The sequence below is a fragment of the Delphinus delphis genome, chromosome 10 (genome assembly GCF_949987515.2).
Source record: "Delphinus delphis chromosome 10, mDelDel1.2, whole genome shotgun sequence".
Classification (NCBI taxonomy): domain Eukaryota; kingdom Metazoa; phylum Chordata; class Mammalia; order Artiodactyla; family Delphinidae; genus Delphinus; species Delphinus delphis.
Genome location: NC_082692.2, coordinates 63,700,501 through 63,711,737, shown reverse-complemented (window position 1 = coordinate 63,711,737; position 11,237 = coordinate 63,700,501). Strand labels below are relative to the sequence as shown.

Genomic DNA, 11,237 nt, shown 5'->3' with positions numbered 1-11,237 from the left:
GACATCCCATGTTCATGGATTGGAAGACTTTGTATTGTCAGTATGGTAATTCTCCCCAAATGAACTATAAATTCAACACAATATCTATTAAAAACCCAGAAAACTTTCTGTAGAAATTGACAAGCTGACCTATAAAAGCTATATGGGAACGCAAAGTACCTAAAATATTCAACAGAATTTTTAAAAAGAACAAAGTTGGAGAACTTACATTATCTAATTTTAAGACTTCCTTTAAAGCTGGAAAACTCAGTAGCATACAATCAGTGTGGTATTGGCTCATGGACAGGCATAGAGATCGATGAAACAGAATTGAGAGTCTAGAAGTAGAAGTAAACACTTATATTTATGGTTAACTGATTTCAACAAAGGTACCAAAGCAATTCAATGGAGGAAGAGATAGCCTTCACAACAAATGTGCTGGGACAAATGGATACCCACGCACAAAAAAAGATGAATTCTAAAATTAACTCAAATGGATTATGCACCTACACAAGAGCTAAAATTATAAAACTTCTAGAAGAATTTCTTCATGACCTTGGGTTGGGCAAAAGCTCTTAAGATACGACACCAAAAGCACAATCCATAAAAGAAATAACTGATAAAACTAAACTTAATCAAAATTAAAAACTTCTACAACATTATTAAGACACTATTAGGAAAATAAAAAGACAAGCCACAGACTGGGAGAAAATATTTGCAAATCATTTATCTGATAAAGAATTTGTATCCAGAATATGTGAAGAATTCTTTAACTCAATAAGACATATGACCCAATTTAAAAATGGGGAAGTTTTCAGTAGGTATTTTACTACAGATAGACAAATGGCTAACAAGCACATGAAAAGATGCTCAAAAACCATTAGTTGTTAGAGAAATGCAAATTGTCAGTTTCTTACAAGGTTAAACATAAACTTACCGTACGTATGACCCAGCAATTCCATTCCTAGGAATATATTCGAGGAATGAAAATATATGTCACACAAAAACTTGTACATGATAGCAGTACTATTCATAAAAGCCCTAAACTGGAAACAATCTAAATATTCATCAACTGATAAAAAAAAAAGGATAAATAAAATGTGGTATATCCATACAGTGGAATACTATTCAGGAACAATAAAATAAAAAGAACAAACTACTGATATATTCTATGACATGAATGAATTTCAGAAACATTATTCTAAGGAAAGAAGCCAGACACAGAAGACCACATATTGTATGATTCCATTTATATGAAACATCTAGAACAGGGAAATCTATAGAGACAGAAAGCAAAATGGTGGTTGCCCAAGGACAGGGGTGAGAATGGGGACTGTGTATGGGCACGAGGAAACTTTTATGGATTGATGAAAATAGTATAAAATGGGATAGTGCTAATGGTTGCACAACTCTGCACATTTACTCCAAACTACTGAACTGCACTTACTATGAGTGAACGTTAAGGTATGTAAATTATACCTCAATAAAATTGTAAAAAAAAAAAAACCAACAGTGATGCAAAACAAAGGGAAACTAGGAAGCATGATTAGGTGAACTTTGAATCTGGCTATACCTGACCTCAAGTTCGTCAAGAAACATAACGGTTGTGTCTCTTCCATGTGTCTGGTGTTGGTACACAATAGTGGAGACTCTTAAGGAGCTCACCATCTAGTGGGTGAGACAGGCAAACAGGCCACTGCCCTGCCGGGATACAGTCAGGGACAAGCATGGAGGAGAAGTACTAGGCTGACCAGAGATGCCAGACCACAGCAGCCTTCTATGCCATGCTAGGTAGTTTGGGTTTTTATCCTGAACTGCAAACCTAGAAAAAGAGAATTAAATAGGGAACTGAGCTCCGTTAGAGGAAAACATCTGTGTATCACTAGAGATGAAATAGGAAACAGTAAGCCTGGGATAATTTCTGTAAGAACTGTGAGATTCCCTTGCCATTTTTCCATTGGGTAATGTTATGTTATTGTGAGCAGCAGTAAAAACCAGTACTGTTGATCTTTGGGGTGAAGAGGAGTGGGCTCTGCTGCTAGTTGGGAAAGCAGAGTTCAAAGAACATGGAAAGAAATGGAAAGTCAAGCAGATGAGTCTAGCTAAAGTTCACTGGTCCACTCTCTACCCATGAGCTCTTTGGTTCTGAGCAAAGAGCTCTACCCATGAGCTCTTTGGTTCTGAGCAAAGAGCTCTACCCATGAGCTCTTTGGTTCTGAGCAAAGGGGTGTAGGTTCATGGAAAGGGCTGTTAATACTTTAGAGGCATTTGACCTTTCTCCCACAGTAGAGTCCACAGATAATCTGGTTTCCTCTTTTTCAACACAAAGGTACCTGTTTCCATAATCCAAACAGGGTTCTTCTCTTTCTCTCGCTGCTCAGTCTGCTTCTCGAAGGCCATCACAGTACTGGGCAGCAGACCTCCACACTCGGGGCATGGAGGCTGGATGAATCAGCTGCTCCAGAGGACGAAGACACTGCTTTCCTCAGGTGAACTGGACTGTGAATGTGGAGATCTGGTCTCAATTCTTGACGATACTACCAATTAGTGGATGAATCAGGTCAGTTACTCAGCCCTTCTGAGAAAATTTATGTTAAAATGAGCTATGTCACCTATTGCACAGAGGTTACTAAGAGGACCAAGTGAGAATCAACAGTGTTTATATGTGAAACATGCTGAGGGGGTGTACGTGGGAGTGACATACCCTTCCAAAAACGTTTTTAAAAAGTTATCATCCAGGGCTTCCCTGGTGGCGCAGGGGATAAGAATCTGCCCGCCAATGCAGCGGACACGGGTTCGATCCCTGGTCTGGGAACATCCCACATGCCGCGGAGCAACTAAGCCTGTGAGCCACAACGACTGAGCCTGCGCTCTAGAGCCCGTGTGCCACAACTAACTGAAGCCCGTGTGCCTACAGCCCATGCTCCACAACAAAAGAAGCCACCGCAACGCGAAGCCCGCGCACTGCAACGAAGAGTAGCCCCTGCTCGCCGCAACTAGAGAAAGGCCATGTGCAGTGACGAAGACCCAACACAGCCACACACACAAAAAAAGTTGTCATCCAAGAGTACAACCATTACCCACTGGATGAGGCTGACTATAAACTGACTTTTGGAAAAGTGTGCATGAAGAGCTTCCTAAAATCCACCACCACAGTAACCAGGATGCAGTCTTAGGAAGGCAGATCTGGAAGAGGAAACTAAACACTGGAGTCTGGTTCTCACACTGGGATGAGCATACCAACCATGGTGGAAACTTGCCTGCACAAGGGCCTGAGCTGCACCCCAGCCCTAGGGAATTGGTCTCTGGGGAGGGTTCTACAAGTCAATCTGTGGTTTAAAAAATTTCCAGTGACTTTTATGTGCACCAAAGCTAAGCACCTCTGGCTTGGAGGTATAAAAAAGGAGCTGGGGGTTTTGGCTCCAGGTGGTCACAGGCAGTCACATTCCACTTAGGAACTCTAGGAGTTTTATGGCAGGGAGTGAAGAAAGGGGGAAATCCAAGAGAAGTGGTGATCCGGACAGGAGCAAATATGCAACACGCTCAGGAAGTCTTTTGCATATATTTTTCATCAGAACCCATTCTTATAAAATATACACGTCTCTCCAAAGACTACTTTTGCCATGCTGTTGGGCTTTTTCCTTATTTTCACAGAAATATTTTCACTTTGTCCAATATTTTTTCACTGAATTACGATAAAAATATGATTTACCTCTAATTAAAAAAAAATAAAATCAGGAAAGGGCAAGAAGATATTAGGAGTGTACTCTTTATTTCTCTTTGGTTTCTTAACACAAAAGACATGCGTTCTATAAATAAAAGGAATTAAGATTTTTCTGGGAAACAATAAATTGGGGGGAGGGGGAATCGGAATTCCTACCTACTCACATCTCTGTGGCCAAGTCAAAAGGCTGGACTTCAGCTCCCATCCTGGCTTTGCTCTCGGATGAAACCCAGAAGAGAAGGTTCCTTGTGTTATCTAAGGGGAAATACCCTAGGACAGCGAATGCCACAGTCCTCTGCTCAGAGCTGGGCCGGACCCCAAGGTTCACTGTCCACAGTATCTGCCCTATACCCTTTTCACAATACCTATGGGTGGCATCTCTTCTTTTCATGGTTTTACTGGAAAGGCTCCAACATCAAAGGGTCAGACCAGCCACCTGTAAACAGTCATCGCCGTCAGACTGAGGAACCAACTGTGGAGAGTGTGAAAATGTTAGTGTTTGCTCACTTGTGCTCAGAGCCCAGATCAAGGCACTGGCTTCACCTTACTTGGAAACACTGACCCCAGGTGGAGCAGTGTAACTTCTACACCAGGAGGTGGGAGTAGATGTAGGAAGGCTATCACAAGAGCAGCAGATCATGGGAAAATGATCTCTCAACCCCAATGGCAAAATCTGGGTCAGCATCCTAAGGACCTGGTGAGGTCCACTGGTTGATTCTTAACACATTCACAACCCAGGTTTGTCAGTGCTGTTGCAAATTCACAAAAGAAAGGGGCTTATAATAAGAAGACAAGCACTGATAACGCCTCTCTAACAGGAATAACAGACCCCACCCTCCTTCCAAGTCTACCTCTAACAGGCAAACCGACAGGGAGCGAGAAATGCCAGAGCTCTACCACAAGCCCAGGCTCAACTATATCAGATTGTTAAGTCTTTTAAAATAAAAACATCATTTTCAAGTGCTTTTAGCAGAGGCCCAGCTCCTAAGTGGCAGGTAACAAAGGTACTTCCCTCTGGAAACATGGCGATTGCACACACTGGTAAACCTCACAGTCCCAGGGTAGGAGAGACGTCTCAGGTGTCACATGGTGCCTTTCTGAACAGGCTTCCAGGACACCCAGGCAGGCAGCGATGGGCAGACCAACCAAGTAGAGATTGGGACCCTGAGACCCAATCTTGCATTGGAAATGTATCCTCTTTTAGTCTCTACTGGAAGAATTTTGGAAAACCAAATTTTGGCAGCAGCAGTTGAAGGACAGCTCCACTGCCCAGTGCACTGGTAAGAGAAGAGTCCTCCTGTTGGGGTCCCACTGTGCAGCATCAAGGTCCCATCCAGGGAGGAGGAAGGAGGAGCATGGAGTCTCTTCAAGAGGTCATTAGCTAAGATCATAGGAAGAAATATAAAATCTGTTCTTTGCAGCAGCAAGAGATTCTTTCAGCTTTTAGTTCTTTACGTCATAAAGCCAGCTTTGCTAGAATATAAAGGTCCACCTTGCTGGTCAGTCTGCCAAGGGCTGGAGGGGAGACCAGACCCCTGGAATTGGCGAGTGGATGGAGGAGCAGCGGACTGGCAGGGTAGATATGGTTACTGGATCAAGCCAGCCGTGGCTGGTGGAAGGACCAAGTCTCTGGTTAGGTTCTAGAGGTACAAATGGTCAATGTACCTCAGAAGCATCACGATGAAGAAAACTATCCAAGAATGATAGATGGGCAAATGAGAATCTGGCCAGACCTGCTGTTTCCTGCTGGTCAAATAAGGAAGGAATGAAAGTGGGGTGGGAATCTGCATGAGTGCCATGGTGGCAGTGGGAGATGACCACAGGGGCATCTGGAGCCTCCAGCGACAAGCTAGGAGCTCCCACCTAGAAGAGTGGCAATAACTTAGCCAACTCGCTAAGCCTACGATTAAAAAAGTCCTCTGATAGTGGGTGTGAAGACAAACCCCACGAGCACCTTGCTACAGAACTGGTCGAGTGCGCACTGATTCTGGACACACAGGGGCTCAGAGGGAACCCCGAGTGCCATGCGAGGCCTTAGGACCCTGGGATCCGAATGTGGGAGCGGATACCACCCTTTTCACGTTGGGTGGTTTTCCATTTAAACACATATTTGCCTCTAGTGTCTTTTATGTTTTCTTCTTGCAAAAAAATGTTCACTTTAAAAAATTATTTTTCTTCTCAGTTTCTTTCAAGTGTTTCTTTAACTTTCCTTCAGTTTCTTTCAAGTATCTTTTATCCTCTCCCTCTGTTTCTCCTGAACAAGATGAAAAAGACCTCGCTGAAATCCCAAAATTAGACACAGGAAAAGCTTCTGTTCTTCGTGCTTACTCAGCAATGCAGACAAAATTCTCGGTGCGCTCGGATGAAAGGAGGAGGTGCGTGTGTGCAACCAGCACTGCCATGGCTGCAGCCTCGCAGTGAGGACAACCCGGCCTGTGTCCCTCCTCTCCCACCCACACCCCACAGTTTCCAACACGCTTGGCCACTGAAGCCACCCCATCGCAAACTGGCCACAACACACCTGGCAAGCAGTAGGCAAGGAGTGTCAGATGGAAGACACTCTGCAGATGGGCGACCCACAGAGCTGTGGCAGGTGGGAGCTGGGCTTGGATGGAGCCTGTGGACATGTGGACCAGCAAAGCAGTCCTGTGTCACCAGCTGCGGGACCCAGAGGGGCTTCTGTCCCACACTGTGCATCTTGATGACCTAGGCCTGAAGGTCACAAGGGCTGCACAGGGAGGGAGGACTTAAGCACCTGGAAAACTGTACCTCTGGCGAGCTCACATTTCACCCTGTCTTCTGGTCCACCACCTCTTCCGAGGGGGACTAACCCTGGAAGGAAGTGCCTGTGTTTGTACCAGATCCCTACTCCACCACATCCCACCCTTCGCCTTAGATGGTGAGGAGAGGGATGCAGCCCACACCGACCCCTCCCTCGTGACATGCCATGGGGGCCATAAACGTCCAGCGGTCCGTGTCTGGGTCGTACATCTCCACCGAGCTCAGGTTCGACTGTCCGTCGTAGCCCCCCACGGCGTAGAGCCGCCCACAGCTGGCCACCAGGGAGACCCGGCTCCGGCGTGTGTGCATGGGGACTATCAGGCACCACTGGTCCGCCACAGAGCTGTACACCTCGGCGCTGCTGAGGAAGCCCGAGCCGTCGTAGCCCCCGCACACAAACATCTTGCTTCCCAGGGATGCAGCTCCGTGCCGGCAGCGCTTGTTGAGCATGCCGGCCGCCGGGTGCCAGGTGGCTGTGTGGTGGTTGTAGTGCTCCACCTGCAGCGGGGAGACAGGTGCAGGTTCAGTCAAAGCCAAAGCTTGGTCACCGGTGGCCCACCTGGCATCAGGCCCCAGGGGGAGGCCTGGGGACAAGGAGCTCTGCCAGTGTGTGCTCTGCCCCGGATGCCCAGTTTCCTCAGCTGCGCACCTGCTCGTGGGCTTATAGGGACAGGTGAGAGAGAGATGGCCTAACCTGACCAGTTCTGTTTACACCTGAGGAAACAAATCAAGGAGTTGCCCAGGATGCACTGCTATGTAGTGACAGAGCTGGGATGAGAGTAGGGTCTCCTGAGATCCGTGCACAGCGTGTTCCCTCACAGCACTGACTGACTTTGGAGTGACCAGCAAGTGGCTCTCGAGATTTTTTTAAAAGAATAAATGCAATTTCAAACAAATTATCCAGAAGAATGCAACTATTTGAGAATTCACCCTCTGTATATGACTGGGCTTACTTTGGGCAGGAATTTCACCGGGTCTCACGCAGCATCCGCTGGGGAACTGAACAGGGTGGGGGTGTGGGTGGTATGGCCACACCCTACCTCTCTCCTTTGTGCACACTGGTTCCCATTCTTGGAAGCATTTCGGAGCATGTGGCAGATGGCCTGAGGCCTCTGGATGACACCTTACCTAGCAATGGCAAGGCTGAGGCTTTTCCCAAAGAATATCCTTCCAAAATAACTCTCAAAGAAAACAAGAGTGGGTGCCCTTAGCCCAGGAGGAGCCCAGACTCACACTATTGAAGATCTGCAAACCGTCATGGCCGCCCGACACGTATATCCTGCCCTCAAAGACTGTAACCCCTGCAGCACTGCGATTGGAGCTCATCGGGGTCACCACAGTCCACCTTCAGGAAAGAGGCAAAGTAGAAGGGGAGCCATGAGATTTGGTGTTCCTGTCCTCCCAAGACAGCTTAGGATTCAGGGGAACTGTGCTGTGCTCCATCTCACCCTGGACGATCTCCCCACTTCTTATCGCCTCCCACACCACCTCTGCTAAGGGCTCACTCTGGCTGCCGCCTCTCACTTTAAGCTTCGGGCCCATAGCTGGTCATCTCTGCCGGCACTCAAAATTAACATCGCCCAAGCAAGACGTCTCTGACAGATCTGCTCCTCCATCACACTCCCTGGTCTCGATAATGGGACCACTAGCTACCTAGTTGCTATACTTATAATCTCAGCATTTTTATGACCTCTTCTCCATCATCCTCAACATTCTGTGGTCACCATGACCCCCCTGGTTTGCTTCCTAGTCACTGCTTGTCCCCATCCCACTACTGCTGCCCTAGCTCTGGCCTCTCACTGGACCACTGCAACAGTCCCCTTACAGGTGGCCTGGCTTTCAGAACATCCCCATTCCGATCCTGCACAGCACGTCCTCTAGTGAGGACTCCTGTTTCCTCTAAGGCAGAGTCCAAGTTCCTTAATGTGGTTCTTTACCACTTGGTCCTCATCCACTTTCCAGCTTTGCTTCCTGCCATGCGCCACCCACACCTGCTCCTCAACCACACACAGCTGTTTCTTATCTCCAAGCCTCTCTTCCTGCTGTCCCCCCACCTGGGATGCACGTCTCCCACTATCCACGATGGGTCTCCCCTTAGAAGACATCTCTGCAACCTGACTCTCCCCGCAAGCTGTGGGGAAGATGAGAGCCCTCCCCACTCTGTGCCCAAGAGCTCTAGACATAGGCACCCAAGGGAGGACGATCACCTTGTGCTGTGGCCCCAACAGACTAGGTGCTACTTAAGGATCTGAGACACCCTGCTCGCTGCCCGATACATAGTAAGTTGGTTAAGTGAATGCAATATTGGCTTAAAAGCACTGTGATGAATCCATTCTACTCATGTGCTTATACTGTTATAGTAAAAGCAGATTCAAATACTGAAATGAAGAACTCGGGCTAACCTTGCCAGTGTTTTCCAAAGAGTGTTCCGCAAAATAAGTCCACCAGATGGTGATAGGTGTTAGATAAAATGAAGTTAAAGAGGTTTCTCTGCCGCATAATTTTTCAGTCTTTAAAATAGTAATATGCATTATGGGAAGATGAGGCCTCTGGTGGTACAGGCATCAATGTTTCCCAAGCTTCTCTGAGTATCTGAAATGTAACTTTTTTTCCCCAAATCCTATCTTACCCACTTTGGAAAGGGCTGTTCATCTATTTCTCATCCCTTTTCACCTGCATTTCTATTAAAATGCGCTGATTTAGTTAAGAGGTACACAGCATTAATAACTGTTTCCAAGTATCTAAGCAGACTGTTTTTAGAATTTATTTAATCATTCATTCATTTAACCAAAGGTTATTAAATGCCTATTATATGCAAGGTACTACAGGGGCTAAATAGGTGAGATATTCCCTATCCTTAGAAGCATGATTAAAAGATTGCAGTTCTGATTTTTCATACTCTGTTTAGCAAGCTCCAGTTGCCCCAGGGGAGCTGGAGTCCTTACTTGTCCGTCTCAGGTGAGTAGGTCTCCACAGAGTTGAGAGAAGAGTTGCCATCATAGCCACCACAGACGTAGATCTGCCCGTCCAGCACGACCGTCCCCATGGCACTGAAACAGAGGTGTCATCCCGATGGGCCTCAGACTTCTTGGGGCAACCTCTCACGCTCACTGAGAAGTAAACCTAGCCCCCAACTGCCTCTTTCTAGAACAGACCTAAATCCCAGGAATGTGACTAAGCAAAGTGTAACACTGAGGGGAAAGGAGCTGCCCTGTGATTCCTCTTGCCTCCTGCCCCCCTGCCTGGGGTTACTTCCTCTCCCTCCTCCTCAGTCCCTGATATGCTCATCTTCCGCCCTGCCGTGCTCAGGGTCTGATTTACCTTTAAGGCCCAGGTCAAATTCCTCTCTCTCCTCCTCCAAAAGCCATCCTGCATTGCCCAGCAAGAAGTACTCCCTCCCAACCCCACACTCCCAGAACAGCTCCTTTATCACAGCTCCTGTCAGTCGTCCATTCATTCAGCACGTTTTCATCAGGCCCTCATGAGGCACACCGTCCCATGCACCAGGTTTAGAGAACTGAGCAAGCCAGACTCCTGCCCACGGGGTACCAGGAATCGACCCGTCACCTCTTAACAAGTGGGAACCTCCTGGAAGACTGGGGTCTCTATCAGTGTGACCCTGACAGTACTTAATGTGGTGCTTCGTACGTAACAAGCCCTCAACATACGTTTGTTGTGTTACCTTGATTTCCCCACGCAATTCACTGTAAAGTTTGACAGACATCTTTTCATTACATACATGGCCCTGCATGTCCCCTAATTTGTCTTAGTGGGTGAGGCAACAGCTTCTGTTTGTTTCGTACTTACTACACACATCAGGTGCTCCACACTTGCTATTTTCCACTCTCACCACATCCTGCATGAAGCATCACCATCACCACTGTATAGATGAGTAGCTGTGGCTTGGGGAGTCTGGGCTATCCTCTCAGGGCTGCCCAGAGAGAGGCATGCCTTAGATTTCCATGACACAAGTCTGATTCCCACACTGTTCATCATGCCAAGTTCTCCTAAGAATCTTCTACATAAAGCCTCATGAAAAATTAAACATGAATGCCAAGCTGCCCGATGCACTGTTTTCAAACCTGATGCTGGAGAAGATTAAAAATGAATCTGGCTGCCTAACAAATAGGAAGATAAACTATACCAGGCTTTATAGCCCCCTTCCAAATGTACACAGCAAATCAAAGTGATACACACACACGATGTCCCTGAACCAGCCTGAAAGAGGAAAAGGACCTGCCTTGGGAGAGGACTGTGGGAAGGTCACAAACTCACTAGACATGTCACTATCCTTCTAGAAGTGGACAAAAGTAACAATTTAGGAGTTCAACAAAAATGTGAGGAAGAATTGAGAGGTGCCACAAAACTGTGTGAGATTAACTATCAACGAAACGGTAAAGACAGTGTGAAGAGACAAGGGGGAGAAATGCTGACCAGTGTGGACTGGATAAGGCATGGGAGAAGGCTCCACGCAAGCAGCCTGGAAGACTGGAGAAGGACAGGGAATGACGGCAGAAAGGAGGCTGTCACCAACTGGCAGGACAGAGGGTGTGTGGTTCATCAGGGGAGAAGTGACTATGAACATTTTAAGGTAGCCTGTAATTTAAAGGGGACGAAATGGAGCTGGGCCCACACTACTAATAACAGGGCATTAACCACAGTGAGGGAAAGGGCTACCCGGAGGGCTCCTCCCAGACAGCACTCCAAACCCTGTGACATCACAGCTAGCAAGTGGCCCAGAGCAGACACACAA

At 47.0% G+C, this 11,237-nt stretch overlaps 1 protein-coding gene and 1 long non-coding RNA gene across 4 annotated transcripts in view; both read right to left on the bottom strand.

Annotated features, from left to right (window-relative positions):
• Window positions 1-280: 280 nt before the first annotated feature.
• LOC132431668 (uncharacterized) lies at window positions 281-2,507 on the bottom strand. Its single transcript, XR_009520782.1, has 3 exons — window positions 2,313-2,507; window positions 917-943; window positions 281-317 (listed from the first exon to the last, which is right to left on the bottom strand). It is a non-coding gene; the product is annotated as an uncharacterized lncRNA (long non-coding RNA).
• Window positions 2,508-3,579: 1,072 nt separating this feature from the next.
• The window catches only part of KLHL18 (kelch like family member 18), a 54,764-nt gene continuing 47,106 nt past the window's right edge, over window positions 3,580-11,237 (bottom strand). For 2 of the 3 annotated variants that reach the window (XM_060022360.1, XM_060022361.1), the window contains exons 8-10: window positions 9,430-9,534; window positions 7,718-7,829; window positions 3,580-6,982 (exon numbers count right to left, since the gene is read on the bottom strand). In XM_060022360.1, coding sequence (XP_059878343.1) covers window positions 6,596-6,982; window positions 7,718-7,829; window positions 9,430-9,534 — 604 coding nt within the window. In that variant the 3' untranslated portion in view covers window positions 3,580-6,595. The remainder of the gene's footprint in view (window positions 6,983-7,717; window positions 7,830-9,429; window positions 9,535-11,237) is intronic. The other variant, XM_060022359.1, reaches the window with a different exon arrangement.